The 22,976-nt window shown below is 40.9% G+C and overlaps 2 protein-coding genes across 5 annotated transcripts in view; both read left to right on the forward strand.

Annotated features, from left to right (window-relative positions):
* MINDY3 (MINDY lysine 48 deubiquitinase 3) overlaps positions 1-11,529 on the forward strand; it is a 61,253-nt gene extending 49,724 nt beyond the window's left edge. For all 4 annotated transcript variants that reach the window (XM_075704630.1, XM_075704627.1, XM_075704632.1 and 1 more), the window contains 4 exons: positions 831-903; positions 6,114-6,201; positions 9,080-9,151; positions 10,455-11,529. In XM_075704630.1, coding sequence (XP_075560745.1) covers positions 831-903; positions 6,114-6,201; positions 9,080-9,151; positions 10,455-10,604 — 383 coding nt within the window. In that variant the 3' untranslated portion in view covers positions 10,605-11,529. The remainder of the gene's footprint in view (positions 1-830; positions 904-6,113; positions 6,202-9,079; positions 9,152-10,454) is intronic.
* Positions 11,530-19,580: 8,051 nt separating this feature from the next.
* ITGA8 (integrin subunit alpha 8) overlaps positions 19,581-22,976 on the forward strand; it is a 117,562-nt gene continuing 114,166 nt past the window's right edge. Inside the window, exons 1-3 of the mRNA XM_075705173.1 lie at positions 19,581-19,877; positions 19,930-20,391; positions 20,647-20,771. Of these exons, the coding sequence (XP_075561288.1) occupies positions 20,198-20,391; positions 20,647-20,771 (319 nt within the window). The 5' untranslated portion in view covers positions 19,581-19,877; positions 19,930-20,197. The remainder of the gene's footprint in view (positions 19,878-19,929; positions 20,392-20,646; positions 20,772-22,976) is intronic.

The following is a 22,976-nucleotide window of genomic DNA, read 5'->3' on the forward strand; positions in this document are numbered from 1 at the left end:
CATTCAGTAGAGACAAATTCTAAATAGTAATGAATACTGCATTGTGTAGGGTATCTCTTCAAAAATAGAACCATTATTTTCTAAAATTTGTTCCAAATACTGCACTTCCAAATCCATTGTCCTTTCCATGCCAGGGTAATATGCTGTTTATACCTGAGCTGATTAAGAGAGGAATGAAATACTTACTGGTTAAGACAAAAAATTTTCTATACAGTAGTCAATCTACAAGTGACATGAAGAAATTTTCTGAGAATTCTGTAGTGAGAGAAGTTGAATACAACACTGTGTAGTAGGAAGTAGAGTTCTTAGAGCATAAGCTTTTTAACCTTGTAATGTTGTTTGTAATTAACATAAAGCTAAAAATATAATTTCATTTCTCTTATATTACATTTTTATAAAATAACTGATCCACTATGATTGCATTCCTCATGAAATTTTGTTCTTGAATGTATGTAGCATACACTGAAAATTTTGTTACGTTTTGGAAAACAGAGGATGTCTAACATTCAGGTATTATTTTAAGTAATCAAAAGAGAAAAAATGTACAGTTATTATCACATGGTATCAAGTGGAGATTGCTATAAAGAGATTGGATTCTTAGCAAGTATTAAGCTTCTAAGTGTACGAACGATGAACCTGCAGCTTCTGTATTGCACTCCTCATTTCCACAAAGTGGAAGTATTTGAAAACTATGTTCCTTCTAGAACCCCACCATTTGTTTGCGAATTTTAGATATAAAGATACACAGGATTTGTATTTTTGAATAAAATTTGTACTCCTGGAAAGTATTTTGTTTCTTTTTCTAATGAGGAGCTTTGCTGGTTCTTCAGATAATGGTTTTATACCTGACACTCTGCTAGAAGATGTAATGAAGGCTCTGGACCTTGTTTCAGATCCTGAATAGTAAGTATAAGTATCGATTAACTACAGATTAATTATATTTTAGAGTTTTTTCCTTGATTCAATTAATCACATATCAAGTATAATTTAGAGGTTTTAATAGATTTTTTCCTAGCTTGCATTCTGGTCACAGAATGTTATTTTGAAGTGTTTAAGTCGGCTTTAAATTAAATGGGAGGAATTCAACTTAAAATGTCTCTAACTTTGGTAAGGATAACTAGAAGCCAAAAAACCCCTCAAACCTACTGCATTACTTTATATAGAGAAGAAATAATCATGAATATATTCCTGTATGTTAGTGAAGGTGAAAGTGTGTGACAAAAGAGCCAAACCACCAAGGTACTCATAGGCAGAGTAGCATGGGATTACCGCTGGATCTGTCTACAGAGTTTGAAGCTGAAACTGCTGCAGTTACACTTTTGTTTCCACCAACACTCAGTACCTTGTACTGTATGTAATTGTCATTTGTTTCCAGAAATTACTCCTTGATTCCTAGAATTAGAGATAAAACTATCAAATGAAAAAGGTAATTTATTTTAGATCTTATGTGGACAGACAGGACTAATATTCAGTGGCAGCAGTTAACCTTTGGTGCCAAACCTTACCACTTTTTGCCACTAAATGCTTAACCTGGAAAGGAGAGCTATGTGCTTGAACTTTTTCACTTCTCCAAAAGGTGGTTCTGCTCTTTCGTAAGCGTATGGTCTAGTTTATTGGTGTCTAAATCAGTTATTCCTGTAGAATGGCTGTGGAGACTGGAAGTTTACTTACCACAGCCATCTGAAATTTTATTGTTGCCATTGTCTGTACTTTCAAATGTTACAAAGTACAACAAAGTTTACTGAGCTGTTCTCTGTGGAGAATAAGAGTGAAAATTGAAATCAAAAGATACCGGAGAAACTAAAACAAACAAAAAAAAATGCCCAAGACAAAAAGGCTAGCATTCGTATCATGTCAATAAATGGTGAAATTGGCAAAAGCTTTTCTTAAAGAGGAAAAAAGAAAAAAGCCTTAGTTTAATATGTCTGAGAAGCTTTCTTTTAGCCTTTTTGTTCTGCTGCCTCAATAAATCTGCAGAAATCCTCTTTCTGCATTCAGCAGTTTTTCCGTTTGGCTGTTTGGTCTTCAGGGTGTTTGTGGCATAGCCCTGGCCTATTTTATTGTGCATAGCACAATGAATATAAATTGATGTAGGAAGAGCCAGTCAGAAGGCCTGCTGTATTGAAAAGCCATGATCAAACCATGGAATATTAAGTCTTGAAACATCTCTTATGAAATAAAAATGTCTAATACTACTGTCTTGAGGACCTACTCTGTTTTGGTTCTAGATGTCCTGCCTACTTAACATGGAACACAAGTGTAAATAACACATTTCAAATTCCATGCAGGCTTTTCTAGTTGGTTTTTGTTTGTTTGTTTTTAAGTAAAATTAAAGGCATTGCTTCTAAGTGTACTTTTTAAATTTTTTATTTCAAGAACTAAATGGAACTTCTTTGTGATCATCTAATCCAAGGCTTTAAGCTTCTCAGAATCTCAGGATGAGTAATGGTCAGACCTGCTCTGAATTTAAGAATTATAGAGGGGAAAACTTTGTAGAGCAGATGTGAATTAACAAGGTGGATTAGCCATTCCAGTACTGCATGCCATTGAATGTGGTTTTAGTAAAATTTTCTAGTCTTCTAGTAAATACATCTGAGAACCCAGCTCTCTTGTTTTGTCCGTTTGTTTCTAAAAACCATCTGACACTCTTCAGGGCACTGATTTGAGTACATCTGTCAATCTCGGTTTAGCTGGTTTAAAATATTTTATCCTATCTGTCTATTTGACCAGTGCTGGAGGCTTTTGTCCCCACACACTTCTTAGCCGTAACAGTACAAAGGCCATCAGTATCATCACCCCAACATTCATAACCTCTTCAGTTAAGATGCTAGGCTTTGCACTGAAGTGACTGAAGCACGCATGAACACGTTTTGGTAGCTCTGCTGTTTAAATCTTAGGTTTAAATCTTAGATTTAAACTGATACTCCAGTGATAGACACACATATGGAGTGGGATTTCTAGGAATTATGCCATTGTATAAATACATGACATTTCACTCCATCTTAAACAAGAACATTGTAGAATATCAGTAACATTGAATGGCTATTTGCTAAACGAAAAAGCCTCAGCTGAAACATACAGCCATCAACTTTTATTAAATCTCCCCTCCCGCTTAATTGATTTAATTTTGTAGACTGCCAATGCTTAAAAACTTAGTATGACTCTGCATTTTTAAACAGTTCTTGTATTTCATTAGTGAGTCTATAGCTTGCTTTAATTTTATTACATAATTAAGTGCATTTTCAAAATTATCTTTACTTAAATCTGCCTTGGTTCTGTTTACAAACACAATGTTTTTAGAACTCTGTTAAATAGCATTTCAAGGATTTGAGCAGGTTTCAGGCAGCTACTGAAATATCTTAAATTTTGTACTTTGAGAGCAGTAAGAATGAGCAATAGAAGGATTAAAGCTCAGTATCTTGCAAATACTCAGTTCTAGTTTCACTTGAGTATGGAAAAATTTTTTTTAGATATTAAATTAACATAGTTTATAGGATATCACATTCAGTTTTATGAATTTTAAAATTTCTTTTCCAAGGGCCTTAACAGAGCCACTCTCTGAAGTTGCATGATGTATTCTGCGTGTATTGAGGCAGAAATAAAAAGAAGCCAAATAATTTACTACTAGTACTTAGGACCAAGAAAGGAAGCTACTTAGAAATGAAGACACTGAAGTGGTAGCCAAAAGGATAAAATGCTTACATGCAACAATAATCAAAAAGAGCTTAGAAAGACACCTTCTGCCCACAGCCCCCACAAGAGACCTAGGTGGTTAAAAGCCTAGGTGGTAAAAGAGGCAGCTATGAGAACCTAAGACTGTGTCTTCTGAAAGGAAAATGTAGTGCCTACATGAAAAAAATAGGGACGAAGGTACATTTATGGAATGTTAAATGCAAATACAAAATAAAGCAGAGTTAAAATCTTCTGACAACTAATCTGCAAAGTTATAAAATAAAAGCTAATAGTATTTTTTTTAAGCCCATCGGAACCAGGAGACTTGCAAGAGGTCTGTAGTTTGGATCGGTGATCACCAGTATTAAAAAGTATTCAAAGTTAGAAGAAAAGCATAGTGAATTCCTCTTCGTATTCACTGGGGAAGACAACAGGGATTGGTTCTCATCTTCACTGGGGAAGATTACAGGGAGGTTTCCACACTTAAGCCTTTTTATGGGTGGTCAGAGCAACTAAGAGTCTGAAGTGTCAAGAAAAGTAAAAACCCCAAAATTCTGAAGAAACATCAGAATGAAATTGCTGAACTATTCTAGGTTGCATGCCACTGTAAACTGTCCTGGTACCAGACAGTACCAGAATGAGAAGGTGACAAATGGACAACAGTACTTAGAAAAGGATTTGAAGGCCAATTGGGGAAAATTCACAAGTAAATGTTCCATGTGTAAACATGGGATAAGAAGGAAGGTTTTCTTGTAGGTAAATAACTGATCAAAGGATAAAAATGTCATTTTTTTCTTAATGGAGGGAGATCATTAGAGGAATTTTACAGGAATTTGTGTTAGGTCTGTGAATTTTGTCATGGCACCAGTGAAGATTTGAAGGTAGGGATTAATATGATAGTTTGCTGCTGACACAAAAGTATTCAAGATACTAAAAAATGGTGTGGAAGAGCAGAAGTTGTTACTGGAATATAGGGTAACAGAGAAGTCTCACTACAGTAAATGTAGATTGATTGCAAAACAGTCCTGATTTTGCATACACATTGTTGGGCTGTGAACTAAATATTACCATTCAGGAAACAGATCTTAGATTTAAACTGATACTCAGTGATAGACAGAGATATGGAGTGGGATTTCTAGGAATTACGCCATTGTATAAATGCATGACATTTCACTCCATCTTAAAAACGAACATTGTAGAAAAGTATCAGGAAGGCAACAAGGCTAATCAAAGGTACAGAATGGCATTAGTACAAAGAAGAACTAGGTTAGGACTGTTCGACCTGGAAAAGGGAGACAACCATTGGCATGTAAGAGAGGTCTCTAAAATCAGGAGTTTCATAATAAATAGGGAGTGATTGTTAATTGCTTCTCACAATGCAAAAATGAGGTGTCATCAAACTGAATTATCAGGTGGCAGGTTCAAAACAGGAGATACTTATTCCCGGAATCCATAGTTTAATTTTAATTTTGTGAGTGGAAAGTTTATTAAATGCCACAAGTGTATATGGGTTCAATGCCAATTAGGCACATGCATGGAAAGAAAAAATATATATCTTTGTGTTTTAGATACTGCCTCTCACTGAAGATGTCTTTGAGCAGCAGACTGCTGGAAATGGGGAGGGTAAACTAAGGATACACTGTATGTTTGCCCTGTTGTACCCTATCGTAAGCATCCCCTACTGACCAATGTCAGAAACAGGATACTGGGCAAGACGCTCGGTTGCTTTGACCCAATGAGGACATTCTTGTGCACAGTACAACTTGTAACTTAGGCAAAAGGATAGGCAGATGCAAAAAAATGTTTAAGCAATCTGATGCCTGTAGAAATATATTGCTTAAATAGAAATGTAAAGTTATAATCGACATTCATTTGTAGTGACCTGAAGTTATACCATATTCATGCAGTAAGGCTTTCAGATTAGTACTGTTAATATTTTCATTGATTATTGGGTTTGGCTTCTTTGTTATCAAGGGTGTGATGTAAATAATAAATGTATCTGTTAATTTTATTTCAGTGTACTTAGAAAACTTGGAGGCTTTTCAAACCTCCATTTAAAAACAGGTTGTTTGGCAGTTATGGAGCTGTATTTAAAAGATGACTGTTTTGAGTATCTAAGTTCAGGAATGCTTACAAGACAGCAAAACGCGTTTTGGGCTGTAAACGTGGTTTTAGATTATATGGGTTTCAAATTATTTTACCAAATATGGTGGTCCTTCAGATTTATCACTTATTTAATTTAAAATAACAGATTACTTTTATTTAAAAATAACCGTGTTTTAGCAACTTGCATGCCATTCTGGTGCAGTTGCCACTTAGGCTTAAAAATAGAATAGCATTGCTATACTTGGCAGCAAGTACTATGGTAGCCCAGCATAACTTAGTCATGCAAGAATAAAAATGTCTTACTCATACTTTTATATTCAATGTTTTTGTCATAGTGTAAACCTCATGAAGACCAAATTAGACCCAGAAGGACTGGGCATCATATTACTGGGTCCCTTTCTGCAAGAATTTTTCCCTGAGCAGGTAATCTATATAGCTTTATTGCTGCAGAGCGTTGCCTATTCTGCTTGGCTTTGAGATTCATTAAACACTTACATCAATATCACAGAGCTTTTTTTAATAACAAGTATTGCATTCATTTGACACAGCTGACCAGCAAATAACTTCTTGTATTGCAAAGAATACAAGACTTCGTTTTGCGTAAGGTGTCCATGATTTTGTCAGCTTTACAGTGGAAGGAAACTCCATTGTAGTGACAAGTTCTAAAATTAACTTCAGGAAATACATAATCATTTTGCATATGAAATTGAACTGGTTCCCTACTGAGAAAGTTCATCTGAGTTTGGTTTTTCTGAGAATAAATGACCATACTCTTTTTATCAGAATTACAAATGTCTGCTGTAATTGCTAGCAAATGGGAAAAGGTTACAAACATATTTAAAACTATTTTAATGTATATCTCTAATAATGTAAAATTTTTGACAGTTTAACAAAAACCTATGATAGAGTTCTGTTTACATACGTGGAAGTCAGTATCTGCCAGGGTAATGGAAAATTATTTTCAAACTCTCAACCTGTTCCATTTACTCATTAAGATAGCACCACCACTGAGAAGCATGTGTTAACCTAGCACTGCTGTCCTCTTCTCCCTTTGCCCTGGGTCACATTTTCCTGCCCTCATGCTGCCTCCCTCCCTGCCACCAGGAAGATATGTGGTAAACCAGAACAGGGAACTGGTGCGGGTGAGAGCTCTCTTTGCAGGTTTATGGAGGCTTGTTCCATGGCCATGCAAATGCTTGCGTTGGCAGAAGAGAGAGAGTTTCCCCAGTGACAGAAAGATAGGCTGGTGAGGCAAGAGAAGGGCTGAGAGGAGTGCTTCTTCAGAGGCTTTTGTGGCTTAACGTGTTATTGAAACTATATGGCTTAATTTTTGCAACCAAGGAAATGTGAAACTAATATTTTTAAAAAGCCTTCAGCAAGACTCTCTTTGTTAAGGGTTGTGCAGCACTGTTTGGGTGTAGTATTCTGTACTATGAAACAACCTGGTCATTCAGAAGACATTAGAACTGCAGTGCCAAAGATGGTAAGGACTGAATACATCATTAAGAGATGACTGATCAACTAGAGGAAAAAGAAGGAGTTAAGAGTGTCCATTTTCTCCAGATTTACAGAATTACATCTGCATTGTGTATTTGCCAACTTTTTCTTCTTCCTTTCATACATATATCCAGAAGTGGAAATATCTTTACAATTGAATATAATTTAATCTTATTTCTTACACTTATATTACACTTGCAAATCTGGAAGACTCCACTGCTTAATTTTAGGCCCCAGATGCTTAGAATGAAGTTCAGAAAGCCGAAGCACATCCTCCATAATTGGCCGTGCCTAAACTGTCCAGTACTGTGGGCCATAGGTAGCTGGAGGAGAAAACGGCCATCGTATGGGGCTGCTGCCTCTGTTGCCTGTTGCTGAAGGGCATCACTGACTGAGGAGGGGCAGCTGGAGAAGGGCGCATAGTGGAATCATGGGCAGATCCCCACCTTAGTCACCTCGAGAGTTGGTGGAGGAACTCTTTACCTGCTGTAAGGTTGGAGCCCCCAAGTCAATGCCTGTCCATCAAGTACTAATCCCCTGCTGCAGGTGATTCCCCACCACTCAGTTTTGCCGGTGCTGTTGAACCTTTGCTGGCTCCAGTACAACATGTGGGAAGTGTTACTGCCTTCAGGGCGCAGGCTGAACAATCAGCACATTTTGGACTGGGACCTGCCAGTATCAGTGACTGACTGAATGCTGAGGGCACGGATATGTTGCCCAGTCTGTGCTCTGTGGCTCAGACAGCAGGAGCCCTTCTCATATTGACACCTCGTTCAGAATTCTTTCTGAAAGTGAAATTCTGCAGAAATGAAGATTAACGTCTTTCTTTAAAATACTGTGAGAAAATAGCAGATGCCAATGATGGTTGGAATTGTTGCTGTTCCCCTTATACAGTGTTTGAACACTTACCTAGTGCTTGGTTTTATTCATCTCTCTGAAGCAACTTCTTTAAGTAGAGTTACCACTTACCTTCCTTTCCAGTTACTACTTGCCTTCCTTTCTATCACCCTCCCTCCACTGAATAGCCTGGGTTGCTGTGATAGACCCATACAGAGATAAGGTTTTTGAATCATTGAAGAGAAAAATGAATGAGGGCTTTTCATAATCTGATGGATGTACTCTAACCTGAGCAGATTTCTTCTCATTCCAGCCTTTACCTCCGTGTACTTAAAAAAGGGATAAGCTTTATTGTCTAGCAGGCATTAAAGAGATGATATTACACCCGATTCAGTGAAATGCAGAGCTCTTCAGTCCTTTTAGGGCTAAAGCATTTAAACACCTGGCATGGTAAAGGTTGACAACTGCAGTACCTCTGCTGTTAGGCCTCCGCTGAACAGTTGTCTTCACAGTTAGTTTACATTTAGGCAGGTGTGGGCATAAATAAGTTTTTATCTCTCAAATGGAGGGTTGGAGATTAGATCTGGTCCTTAGTAAATATTTAACGTAGTAGCATCCAAACAGTCATAAATACACGTGAATGTGGCTACTACTGCTGTCTTGGAAAAACTAGGACAGTTCCTACATGCTCAGTGCTGAAGTTGTAGCTTAGTGTCCAGCTGAACACAGAGAAACATGACTTGCTCTTGGGGTGTAACCCATTAATTTACTGACATCTTTTTATTATTTCTGATGAGAAAGGTAAAATGAACAAAATCTTCAACATGATGTCACCAAAAAGAAATGGTACTTTTTTACAACTTCTCTGAGTCTTCCTGTTTAAATGCATTTGTCTAGTTGTAAACAGAAGAGACTGTCAAGGCACAGTGTATATGTTGCATGAAATTAACTGTCTTCTTTCTACCAGGACTCTAGGGTTTCAGAGTCATTCACTGTTTACCATTACAATGGACTGAAGCAATCTAACTATAATGAAAAGGTGAGATTTAAGAAACATACATCTAGCCTTAATAACAATTAGTGTGCAGAACTGACTCCCTATGTTAAATTGTAAAACTGACGATAGTTACAGGCAAAATACTTTAACTTGAAACAGACTTTTTACAAAATTATTATTTTGATAATTTTCTTCCAAAATTATAGATTTGGAATTGAAAAATGCTTTGTGCTCCTGATCATATTTTAGCTAGTATACTGGATCGGCTGGCTAGACCACATCTCTTAAGCTGTGCATTTCGAATAGAGCACTTCTCACGCTTATCCATGAGAACTGGGATCTGAACTGTAAAGGATCATGGAGACGTAACACAGACAAGCTGCAACTTCTATAAGTAACCCTACATCTACATTGAGATGTTTGGAGTTTTTTGTGAAATATTTTAATACTCCAGACCTGCATCAAAAATCAGTATTTTTTGGAACCACTTAGTGGGGGACAAAAATGACCTGTTTCATTTTCAGCTTTCTTGGAAGGAGGGGTGTACGTGACACACCATGACTGCTTCTCAGTTAGTTCTTGAATTAGCATTTAGGGTAGAAGAGTATAAGGCATTAACAGACATAGGGAACAAAAATAATTTCAAGTAAGAAGACTCTCTGAGAAAATGTATATACTCAGTCTTTGGAATAGCTTGGAGTTAAGTCCTTAAAATACCCCTGTCCAGCAGTTTCATACCCCAAACTGTAGGCAAAAGCATTCAAAGATGCATTTATCTTTACTATTGAACATACATACATAATCAAGAAAATTTAAACAAATTTTTGTTTTCAAAGGATTCTGCTTATAGCGTTTTAAATATTGTTTTATGAATAAAGCTGATTTGCAATATAAGTTCCATGTTATGGAAAATTAGTTCCATAAAGTTAAGTCTAAGCAACACTGTCCTTACAAAAATAACAATATCAAACTTTGCAACTGCAACAGTAATAGAAGATCTATTGTCACAGAATTTTTACATTGCATTTCCTAGATTTTTTTTTCCGCAATTTTGCCCTTTACTGTCTACTGAAGTAAACACTCAAATGAATATGGCCTGATCAGGATTTTCAGGCACTTGAGTCTAAGAGATTAGGGTTTTTTTATTTCATACTTCATTTCATTTTAAAAAGAAAAAAGTGTATAAAACTTCATGGATTTGATTTTGTAGTAAATAAAAAGAAGTATCATAAAATTCCTCTCCTGAGGTGATTCAGGATTCACCTGAAATCCTGGTGAAAATAATCATCTCATATCAGAGTTTTTAAACAAACATAGGCTGACATCATTGGATTTATTTTGACAGGTCATGTATGTAGAAGGCACAGCAGTTGTTATGGGTTTTGAAGAACCAATGCTACAGACCGACGACACTCCTGTAAAACGCTGCTTGCAAACCAAATGGCCATATATAGAACTACTCTGGACCACAGATCGATCTCCTTCTTTAAACTGATACGCTGCGCATAACCATCATACTACTATCGAATGCTTGAATGGGGATAGAGGAATTGGTATTTGCTTGGAAAGTGGTATACTTTGACTGAGTGGAGTTATACACTGGTATCATTGGTGAATTGTAAATAATGATTACAAACACTTTTTCAGTGTTAATTGGAATATTTAATTTTTTAATCAGATTGATTTCTATTATAATAGTTTGTCTTTTTTGGCCACTGTAGTACTGTTAATGTGAGTTATCCTAAAAAAAAAGAAAAAGCCTACTTACAAGTCTTAACATTATTTTGCCATCTCATGAAGATTTGAAAAATGTCTGATATTGCAGAATCTGCATATTAGATGTCAGATCTTTAAAACATATTCAGCTTCCTCTGAATCATATAGGCATGTTTTATTATTTAAATTATATTGGCTTACATTACAGTACCATAATGTGTGGACTAGACTGGCCTTTGCACTGGATATGTTTTAATTAGTTTAAATTTTCTGCCATTTTTCCTAAAATCTAATTTTACCTAAAGAGCTTGCACAATGTGACATAAATAGGGTACATTTTTAGGAATATTAATAAGTATAATTCATAAAACTCTTTCTTGGCAGTTGTATATTACTGTGGCTTAGTTATCGGACATGTTAAAAGTGAACACAAAACCTGAGGAAAAACAGATTAATTAATATTTATTTGAATTTGTATAAAAGAAATGTAAAAACATCTGAAAGAATTTCTTGTTCTATAATCTCTAACCTATTCAAACTTAGAGTATTGCCAAATACCTCTTCTCAATTTGTCCAAACAGCAGTGTAAGCCAGCGTTATTGTATGTGTTAAGTGCATGAGAACATCTGTTATTACATTATTATATTCCTTTATTTATTATCAACTTGTTAGCCCTAAAATAAAATCTTTTCCTTGAATCATGATGTATTGTTTTAAGTTTGCTTTTCATCGAACTTGGTTTACTGCCTCTCTAAGATGATGAAAAGGGACTGTGGGTTTAGAAATGTCAGGTTTCAAGTTGAACACATCTCAGTAAAAAAAAAAACAACAAAAGATAATTTATTGCATCTTAACTGTGATTGCAGAGCCTATGCTCTGCCAGCAGGGCTGAATTTCGCATTCAGAATTACTTACTTTTAAAAAAATTATTTTTATGTGTAAATAACAGTATGACTCTAGAATGATCATCATGCAGGAAAACAAACTGATTTGATCGAAAATGAGGTATGTAGTGTGGAGGGGAAGCCCTTGTTGGAGAATTTGCACTGTAAAGCATGTAGTAGTGGTAAAAAGAGAACATCCTTTGCGTGACACTTTGCAGATATGTCCTCTGCAAGACTGTACAATATATCTGTTGGATTTACATCTGGAAATGGGTGAACAGTATAGTTCTGTGGTGGGTTGGCCTTGGTTGGCTGCCAGGTGCCCACCCAGCTGCTCTCTCCCTCTCCTCAGCAAGACAGGGGGAGAAAATAGAAGAAAAAGCTCCTTATCTTGTTGAGATAAGGACAGGGAGATTGCTCACCAATTATTGTCACGGGCAAAACAGACTCTAAATTTAATTTATTGCCAATTAAAAATAGAGATATGAGAAACAAAAACATAACTAAAGCCACCTTCTTCCCCACCCCTCTTCTTCCCAGGCTCAACTTCAATCCCAGCTCCTCTACCTCCTCCCCACCGAGCAGGGCAGGGGGATGGGGGACGGGGGCTGTGGTCAGTTCGTAACACTTCCTCTCTGCTGCTCCTTCCTCCTCACACTTGTTCCCCTGCTCCAGTGCAGGGTCCCACCCACAGGCTACAGTTCTTCACGAACTGCTCCAGCGTGGGTCCCTTCCATGGAGTGCACTCCTTCAGGAATGGACAGCTTCAGCGTGGGTTACCCACAGGCAACAGTTCTGCCAGAAAACCTGCTCGAGCATGGGCTCCTCTCCACAGAATGCAGCTCCTGCCAGGAGCCTGCTCCGGTGTGGGCTCCTCCGTGGGCTGCAGGTGGATATCTGCCCCACCGTTCACCTCCGTGGGCTGCAGGGGCACAGCTGCCTCACCATGGTCTTCACCAGGAGCTGCAGGGGAACCTCTGCTCCGGTGCCTGGAGCACCTCCTCCCCTCCTTCTTCACTGACCTTGGTGGCTGCAGGGCTGTTTCACATTTTCTCACTCCTCTCTCCCAGCCACCACACAGCGGTTTTTACCCTTTCTTAAACACGTTACCACAGAAGCACCACCAGCTTTGCTGACAGGCTCAGCTTTGGCCAGCAGCGGGTCCATCGTTAAACCACGACAATTCCTTAATTCACCTTATCTGACTCACTATACTTAGAACACAAGTATCCCGTCTTGCTGTGTGAGCCTGATGCTAAAAGACTTGTGCAACAGTAGTATTGCTACTCAAAAGTATATAGATAATTAATTAAGATAATCTGCTTTAATCTGGACTGCCTGGCAAGTATGAAACTTTACTTTTCCTAAAATGCTCAGGCTTGATAGGTATTTGCTTTAGCTGGTTTTGCACTTTTAAGATAAATGTCTTTAGGCAGACCTTCACTGACGTCTTGGAAGGTGACAATTCACCTTTCTTGCTCTTTCTCCTGGATTCTGGTGGCTGTCCTGGCTTGTGCTAGAGTATCTCACAATGGAGCTTGCACTGAATCCTAGCTTGAATCTGTTAGAATAAATAGTCTTTTTCTAGTCCACTGTCAGATACAATTTATGCTCTATCTCACAGGAGGAAAAAAAAAAAAAAAAGAGAAGCCCAGCTGATGTGAGATCTATATATAAGCATTTTTCTGGATTAAATCTTCTGCCATATTCTAGAGGAATTTAGCTGATGATCCGTGTGTTATAAGAACCTTTACTCCTGCATCTTTGTTTTTCCTTCATCCTGCCCAGTTGTTTGAGGCCTGGCTTCTGGTTTACTTCATATATTTTTGGATGACAGAGGCTAACTAACAGTGCTTAATGGAACTTAGCCAGCTCATCTGAGAGCCTCAGCCAAGTGAACTTTTCTGTCCTTTCCTCCCCGATGAACAAGATGGGAGAGATTCTGACTTTATGGAAATTCACCTTTTGTCCCCTAAAAGAGTGTGGTTATTTAGAAGGCAGACTTATAATAGGTGGGTCATTAATATCTGGTACTTTCGATTTCCTTCCATAGAAAAATGACCAGAAACCTGTATGATTTTCACAGCTTGTTCTGCTTTAAGTGCCAAATATATAGGCTACATATGTGTGTGTGTGTGTATATATATGTATATATTGTAATTTCCAAATTGAGGCTTAGTTGATAAGTAATACCAGAGCACTCTACGGGATTAAATACATGCTTTAACTAACCAGAGCAAATTGATAATGCTAACTGTAAGAAATCACATGAACTAAATATGCAATTAAATGATACTTTGATTAATACCCTAGGTGAATGACTTTTTATGTATTGCACAGTGGTTGAATTTTACTTGCCAAGGAAAGGACAGTAACTTCTGGGAGACTACTAGTGTCGTAGCTGGCAACATGGTGCAGTCAACAGGCCATTGGATAGTCGGTCCAGAAAACTGGGTTCTCCCTCCCATGTCTCAGAGCCCTTTGAGACAGAAAATTGTTCAGCTACGTGTTGGTGTCTCTTTGCTCTAAATTCACTTTCATAACAAAGAGGTGAGGAGAAAAAGAGGTTCTGGGGTCAACTGCTGGTTGAGTGGTAAAAGAGAAATTATTTCCCCTTCAATGTGTACTGAAGCTTGCAGTTAGATACTCTAAATAAATTATCTAAATAAATAATGGAAAGACTACTTCCAGTGCCTCATATTAACCCAGGTGAGTTATATTTGAAGGCTTAAGGGTAACAAACATATTTTTGCTTTGTTAAAGCCTGAGCTGTTTTAAGGTAATAGCCAATATAAATCCAAATGTAAATATCCTTGTTTTAAGCCACATGAAGACCCTTTAAAACAGTGGGCTAGATGACCTCTAAAGGTCCCTTCCAACCCAAAGCATTCTATGATTCTATGATTCTATGGTTGAAAATCACAGTGAATCACTTAAGAACTTGCAGGGCACTTTGTTTTCAGAATACTTCTGTTGAAGTTCTTGGCTTTGTCTTTCAGACAGTTATAATTTCTGCTTATCTGACCCATCTGTATGCTTTTTTACTCTCTCTTCTCTTCTTTGTGAGAATGAATTTAGGGCAAAGGAGTCCAAGATGGGCCTGGATGGAGCAGGCAAGTGATGTGGGAGTAAAATCTGTTAGGGTAGTGAACTGGCTATGCCTGCACAACAGTTCATGAGCAGGAACAAGAACCTCCATTAGCGCAATGCATACCGTGGCACATTTGCTTTCCAGCTAGATGACTGTCTACAGCCAGCCTGTGGACAGTTAGCCTGGGCGCTCCTGACTGCACGCGAAGCTGCTTAGCAGATAGCATCAGGCACGCTCTGGAGAGCACCTTCAGACTCCGCTGCGGGTCTGCTGTGTGTTGTGCTGCCAGTCTGCTGACCGCACTAGCCTGGGAGGTGCAGCGTGAACACTGAGTGCACGCACATCCTCCCCTGCAGTGTCCCTACTCTTCCATCCTTTGGGGTCTCGCACGCTAAGCAGCCAGTCTGTGCTTTCACAATGGTGGTAGATTGGCTCATTAGACTCTGGTTTACATTGATTTCATGTGACTAAACTAGTTAATACTTATAAATGAAGAAAAAATAGTATTTCCATGAAATCTCTTGAAAAGAAACTTTTTTTTCACAGGCTGTTAAGTTTAGGTTGCTAGAAGACTTAGTCTGCTCACTCTCAAATTAGCTTCAATGCTTTTCATATATCAATTACTCTGCTAATATTTTTAACTTGGATGTCATTCACAGAGGTAAGGTTCAAAACTGAATGCTGAACATCCTTTGTTGACATGTGATCCTGAATTCAGGTCCCACCAACTAGCATTTTGGAGAAGAAGAAACAAGGTCTTGTAGTAGTAAAGTTATTAGTCTAAAGGAACCTAGCAAACCTTGAAGTAGAGCTTAATGAGTTTTCTAATCCTTAACTGAATTGGACACAGGCAAAAATTGTCAGGCTTTTTATTCCCAAATGCAGGAGAGCATCAGAGATGAAAAGCACAGAAATGAGCCCCTTAATGAACTAGGCCACTTCATTCCTCTCAGATTTGTATATTGGCTAAAAATGATCCTTTTCAGTTAGAAGGGACAAGCAGGTGCTCAGATTGAAAAAACAGCAATACCAAGGCTGATAAGAAATTCATGCTCTTTGTAGAGTATGGTCACATCTTCATTTTATCCTCTTGCTTTGTGACAGGATAATCAACACAAAATACTGTCTACGTAGTGGCTCCAATTACAGTTCAGGAGAAGGCTTCCTGCCTACAGAAACAACACTAGGAAACAGCTAAGAGAAAAGATAAGCTTTCCTATGGAAACTGGACACTTAGGCTTCTGTACTGCCATGTTTTGAAAAGATTTAGCAGTAAAACTGTCATTAATTTTGACAAGAGTTATGCTATAATCCCATAGGATTCTTTGAAATACTTACCCTTCCTCTGCTAGCAGGTAGATTTCTAAATAATGGCATAAATAAGATTAAAGCTTTCATAACAGAGCCTTCTATGAAATACTAGTATTTAAGTTTTGCTTTGACAAAATCTTCCATAGAAGCTTTGGCTGATCTATTTTTAAGATTGCAAAGACCAAAATGACATATTAACCTCACCAATGGCACATAGTATAAGCTGTAGAAATCCACACCATGAATCTTGTATTTTTCTGTATAAATTATTTCGTCCCACATCTGACCTTCCAGTTATTCTGTAGGGTAGATAATGACTTTTGGACTCCTGGCTAAATGTTCTTATAAAAGCTCTCCATCCTGGCTCCAGGTCAGGTTCTAGAGCCTATTAAGACTTTTCAGTTCAATTTTCAAAGCAGTTAATGTATTGGGCCTTGGGTATGCTAAAGACCAAACTTCAGTCTACCAACAACTGGGGCAGCTGCTTACCTCTTGAGCAGTGCAGATCACAATGCCCAGTCTAAAGTCTGAGGAAACCAAGATCTGGAATAAGCTTCCAGTGATCAAAACAGGTCCAAGTTATTTAGGGAAACACTGCAAATCCTTCAAAAACCAAAAAGATTGTTCTTTTTGTTTCTCTCTCAATGATTTGGAATATCCTACACTCATGTCCCTCTTCTTTATATGGAAAAAAATTTAAAAGGAAAAGGGTAAGGGGAGGGGGACTGCTGTATGTTAAGACTTTAGGGGTAAGAGGATCTTGAAAGAGTTTTCCTTCTTTTCATTCCGCCCCGCTCTCCATACAGGTTTTAGCACCGATAGCCATTTGAAGCACTTTTTTCCTTTTTTAAATTTAGTTCAAAGCAACCAGGTTAGGTGGCATATGTTTCAAACTGAAAGACAGGTACAAGGGGAGCACATGAGAACTGCCTATGTTCTTGCTATGCCCCTTCTGCTTCTGATTTGTGTGAATGCTCACCTATCTCCAACTGTGCTAATTACTGAATTTTAACCCTGTTTTGCATAGATCTGTACAAGACGGATACAGCATCAGACCTGTGCTGCCTTCTCGCTCCCTGAGTGCCGCAGGTCTGGCGTGCCATCTGAGCAGTTCTCCAAGCCCCAGCGATTTCACTTACGATGCTCAGCACTGGAACTGACTGTTGTTGTGCTAAAAAAGAGCAAGGCGTTATTATTATTTAGCATAAGGCAACAGAACTTTCAAATGCTTTCAGTTGCCTTAAACCTGTATGACTTGTAAGAGTAGGCGTTAACCCTACAAGTCATTGAGGTACTTCTAAATTTATTACCAGTGCTTAGATCTCTAAGAGATACTTGTTCAATGTAAAATAACATAATAATATCAGTGGTGATGTTTCACTCTGATAGCAAGAGTAAAGTTGGTACAATTGTAAGGCGAGCAGATTTAAGGAATATTACAAGCCTGTGGGGACAGCTAAGGGTCACACACTTAATGCTGGAAATAAACACACTGTTCTATTTTCGTGAACAGGAATGTCAGTCTTATCTGAATAATCTTGCCATAAAGCACTTAAAATAAAACAAACACGAAAGTAAAGAAACCAGAACCTCAGAACAAAACAAACTACTCTTAGCTGCTTTCATAGCTATGCTCAACTGTAGCATGTTTATAAATGGGTTCTCTATTCTTCTGATCTTTCTCTGATATTGTTTTGGACACATCTGTATTATAAATACTGAAAAATAATCCTTTTTTCCTCCTAACAGAGTTGATTAAATAGAAAATAAAATGGTTCTCCTTTTCTTCCTACCTTTGAGTTGGCCAGAAAAAATACAAATAAGAATACTGTCCGCTCAAGATGCAGGTATGATGCCCCGTTTAGCTTTGTAGGGGAAGGGAGCATTTCAAGCAGAGTCAGTTTTTATATATTCTTAACAAAACCAGCTAGAACGCTATTGTGGGGCTTGCCGGGGCAAAACATAGAATCACAGAATCATTTAGGTTGGAAAAGACCTTTAAGAAAAGACCATCAAGTCCAACCTAACTGCCAAGTCTACACATCTTTTAAATACCTCCAGGGATGGGGACTCAACCACTTCCCTGGGCCGCCTGTTTCAATGCTTGACAACCCTTTTGGTGAAGAAATTTTTCCTAATATCCAATCTAAACCTCCCCTGATGCCACTTCAGGCCATTTCCTCTCATCTTACCAGTTGTTACTTGGGAGAAGAGACCAACACCCACCTCGCTACAACCTCCTTTCAGGTAGTTGTAGAGAGCGATAAGGTCTCCCCTCAGCCTCCTCTTCTCCAGGCTAAACAACCCCAGTTGCCTCAGCTGCTCCTCCTAAGACCTGTGCTCCAGACCCTTCACCAGCTTCATTGCCCTTCTCTGAACACGCTCCAGCACCTCAATGTCTTTCTTGTAGTGAGGGGCCCAAAACTGGACACAGTATTCCAGGTGTGGCCTCATCAGTGCCGAGTACAGGGGAACAATCACCTCCCTGCGCCTGCTGGCCACACTATTCCTGATACAAGCCAGGATGCTGTTGGCTGCCTTGGCCACCTGGGCACACTGCTGGCTCGTGTTCAGTCGTCTGTTGACCAACACTCCCAGGTCTTTTTCCGGGGCAGCCACTCTTCCCCAAGCCTGTAGCGTTGCATGGGGTTGTTGTGACCAAAGTGCAGCACCCGGCACTTGGCCTTGTTGAACCTCATACAGTTGGCCTTGGCCCATCGGTCCAGCCTGTCCAGATCCCTCTGGTTTTAATTACTTTTATGAATAAATTTTAAGAGGAGCTTTCTACAAGCTCCATTCAATGCCACATGTATTAGTCATTTCTGTGGGAAAAGAGTCAGGACACCTGCTCCTGCATGGAGCTGTGGTAAAAGCCTATAGCAATGCTTTCCTTCACGCGAGTGTAAGGTGCCCCTTCAGCATATTAAAACTTTATGTAGCCAGGAAAGCACTAACAGAGAAACTTACAGAGGAATGCATTTCTTAATGTGTTCTGAACTATGTGGCTGTGTTTACATCTTTCCAGTGGTTAGAAGGGGGTTTTGGTTGATGGTTTAAGTAATAGCCATGCTGGCAGTCACACAGCAATCTGATGAAGGTCTATTTTTTTTCCATGCACTTTAGTTTCCTAGAAGGCATTTTAAAGTACCAGACTCTTCAGTTCAAACTCTTGAAAATGCTGGAATTCAAGAGAAATTCAAGCAGAAATCACTAGCCTCAACTCCGCCATTTTCCCTTGCGAACACGACTGTCCAAACGCAGCCATCAGGTAACTCTGCCGGGCAGAGATAACGGGGTGTCCTATGCAACATGTATGTCCCCCAGCTTCACCTGTGGATTTTCTTAGTAAGACAAACTGGTTTCCCCAGATACAGCCTGGTTAGTGCAGTAAACGACCCTGAGCACTCTGTCAAGCCAGGACGGAGAAACCTGGCCCGGGCCCCGGCCCCAGCGTGGCTCCTGCGCCGGGGGACGAGGGCCGCTCCGGGTCCCCGACGGCCACAGCGCTGGGAGCACCGTCCTCTCTCGCAGAACGACGCCGGAGGCGTCGTGCGGGGCTCGGCCGAGGCGCCGACACCTCCGCCGCCGACGGCGGGACCGCTTCTGCCTCAGCGAGGCTTCTCCCTCAGCGAGGGAGGCGCGGGTGAGGCGGCCCCAGACCGACCGCCAGCGCCTCGGCCTGCCCCACGCACAGGCCGGTGGCGCGGGGGTCCCTCGGGCTCAAACGCTGCCTCGTAGAAGAACAACATCCCCGCCGAGCCACCGCGCTCCGGCGGGCCCTCACCGCGGCTCCGCGCCCGCCCGGGGGCCGCCGACAGCCGCGGGGCGCCGCGCCGTGCTGCGCTCCCCGCCGCGGGCGCCGGGCGCGGGCCGCCAGGGGGCGCCCGGGGGCGGCTGGCCCCGCAGCGGCGGCGGCGGCGGCGGCGGAGGGGTGAGCGGGGCCGAGCCTCCCTCGCCAGCCCCCCGCCCCGCCGCGGCGCACGGCGGCAGCCAGACCGCCGCGGCACCGCTCGGCCGCCGCTCCGCTGCGCTGCGCTCCGCTCCGCTCTGCTCTGCCAGCGGCAGCCTGCCGCGGAGGGGGCGAGGATGCTGCGCCTCAGCCGCGGGCGCGGGGCCCGCCGCCGGCAGCGGCCGTGCCCGCTGCTCCTCCTGTCAGCGCTGCTCTGGGCGCCGGCGCTGGTGGCCTTCAACCTGGACGAGGAGAAGCTGACGGTGTACAGCGGGCCCCCGGGCAGCTACTTCGGGTACTCGGTGGACTTCTACATCCCCGACCCCAGCACGTGAGTGCCGCCGCCGCCGGGCGGGCCGGGCCGGCCGCTCCCCTCAGCGCCCTGCCCGGGGCGCGGCGGGCTCCGGGCTGTGCCCGGCCGGGGCTGGGGGGTGGCGGCGACGGGCTTGGGGGGAGGCTTTGGGGAAGGCGGTGGGCAAACGGGCCGGTCGCCGGGGTGACAGCCCCTGGCCCGCCGTGCCGGGGCCGCCGCCCGTCGGTGCTGATGGCCCCCACCGCCCCGCTGACTTCCCGCTGTGTTCCGCAGAGTCAGTGTCCTGGTGGGAGCTCCCAGAGCCAACACCACGCAGCCAGACATAGTGGAAGGAGGAGCGGTGTACCACTGCGCCTGGCCCGCCACCCAGTGCAGGCAGATACCCTTTGATAACACCAGTAAGTAAATCGCCGCGTCTGGTAGCGCAGCGTTGTGTGCGTTGCTCCCGCTGTGCTCAGGTCCCCCTTCGGCACAAGTTTCTTCCGCGCTCCCTTCAGCTGCGTCGCTTGGATCTGAGTATCTGCAGTTTGCTGGAGAAATCCCGCTTCTGGGAGTCTGTATGCATGTGCGCTTGCAGGGAAGGGTTTCACGCTCCCCAGAGAAATAACAGGAGTATGACCTCCAGGATCTGTGCGTCGTTCATCTTAATGCTTTAATGAAAGGTGCTTGTGGCAGATTCCTCATTTTGAAAATACTGTTTGGTTTTTTTTTTTTTTTGAGTGCTTAGAAGGTAAAACCCCAAAACCCATGTCTCACACACTTCTCTGAATCCTGGAAGTCACAGGATTGCTCGTCTTTGCTGTTATTTTCAGCACGGGGTTTTCCGTCTATTCAGACGGATGAAGTACCTTATGCAGCATGCCTATTTAATTCTTTTCAGAAAGCAAGAATTTTATTTCAGAATATTGGAAGCTAGATGCAAACTCATTTAGGCACAATGCGGATGGATTATATCCACTTCCAAAATACCAAGACAGATGTTTCTTATTTAATTAGAGGGAACACACATTTTAAACAATTCAGGCTGTTTATGTTTTCTGTTGTCTCTCTATAGGTCTTGAAAATAATTTAAACCTAGTGTTTGCAGAGACTTCAAAACTGATTCCTTTATTTAGGCAGACTTTGACAGTTTAATCATTTAGCAAAAGTTATGATTCTTTAGGTTATATTTAATCATAACATTTGTGGTTTATTTAAATGCGAACACAATACAATTTTTTTCTTTTCTGAGAGAACAAATTAAATTAGAAGAGCTTACTTAAATGTAGCAAGTAAGCAGTGCAGTTCTTCACTCCTTCCAGCTTCAGCCACCCACACATCCTATTATTATGTGAGCGTCTAGGAACTCTACTCAGGATGACTCTCCCATCATGCTGGCATTCTTCAAAACAGAGTAAGAGATAGCTCCTGTATGTGTATATGGCTACTTGGGCATGTAATACTATGTACAGCATATGGTTATATGTAAATGTGAATGTACAGGTATAGACAGTATGCATACAGTATTTTTATTGTAATATGCCCTGAGTGTACACCTTTAAAATAAAACCAGTTTAGGAAATATTCCTGTATTTCCATCTTATGATTAGATAGTTCATGTAACAGAAGTGGAATATATTATCTATACAAATTAATTTCAGGTTTGAATAGGAAACTTACAGGCCAAATGAAAATTCCATTGCATTTTAAAGGGACATTTTGAAGAATGAATGAAAACCTAGTGATGAAACCTAGTAGGACATCTGGCTTGCCTGTGGGAAACTCCAGAAAAGTTGACTGAAGAGACTCAGGACAGCTCTATACTCTTGGAAGAGATGTCCTTTTGCAGATACCATGTTTCAAATAAAGGCACAAACACAGGCTGATGAGTAATTGTTATCAACAAGGCTTTGGACTGTATCACACAACTATTCAGCTTGGAATCTTCAAAGTGTGGTTCATTTAGTTGACCTGAGCTGGTTGTTTGTGTCCTCTGGATAGATGCCTGACCTGTAGACAGCTGAAGTTAAGCCAGAGAGAGCCCATTGTGTAGGTATAAATGCACTGTACTTGGAGGAGGGACTGCAGTATAGGCAGGTTTAGTAGTGTTATCATTAATTGTCTAATTCTGGTAGCAAGGGCAGTAAAGGTGTCATTTCACACAATTCAGCGATGGCCAGCTGCCCTCATAGACAGCGACCCCAGGAAGGTTTGCTTAGCTTGTACCAACACCCATTCTTCATTGCCAGCAACATAAAGGCCATCTCCAGTATGCCCTAGATGACTCTTTTTGCTGAAGTATGGATGTATATTTCATGGCATTTTTTTCTCTCCAAAATACGCTACTTACAGGAGTGAGTTTTCCATCTTATCCACTAGTCCCACAAACAGAACAGTCCACATGAGCTCTATCCTAGATGATACTATTTCAAATACTGTGTTACACACAGTTCCTTTTGAAGCCTCTGGCTATTGTATGCGCAGTCTAAGGACTTGGTCCTTAGGAAGCATGAGGGGTATTTTCAGTTTATGGCTCTTTCTCGTACAGGCACATTGGACTCACTGTGCCTTCTCCCTGCAACATCACTCAGAAATGCTGCTATTCCCATTTTATATTTATATTC

Source organism: Pelecanus crispus, chromosome 2 (assembly GCF_030463565.1).
Source record: "Pelecanus crispus isolate bPelCri1 chromosome 2, bPelCri1.pri, whole genome shotgun sequence".
Lineage (NCBI taxonomy): Eukaryota > Metazoa > Chordata > Aves > Pelecaniformes > Pelecanidae > Pelecanus > Pelecanus crispus.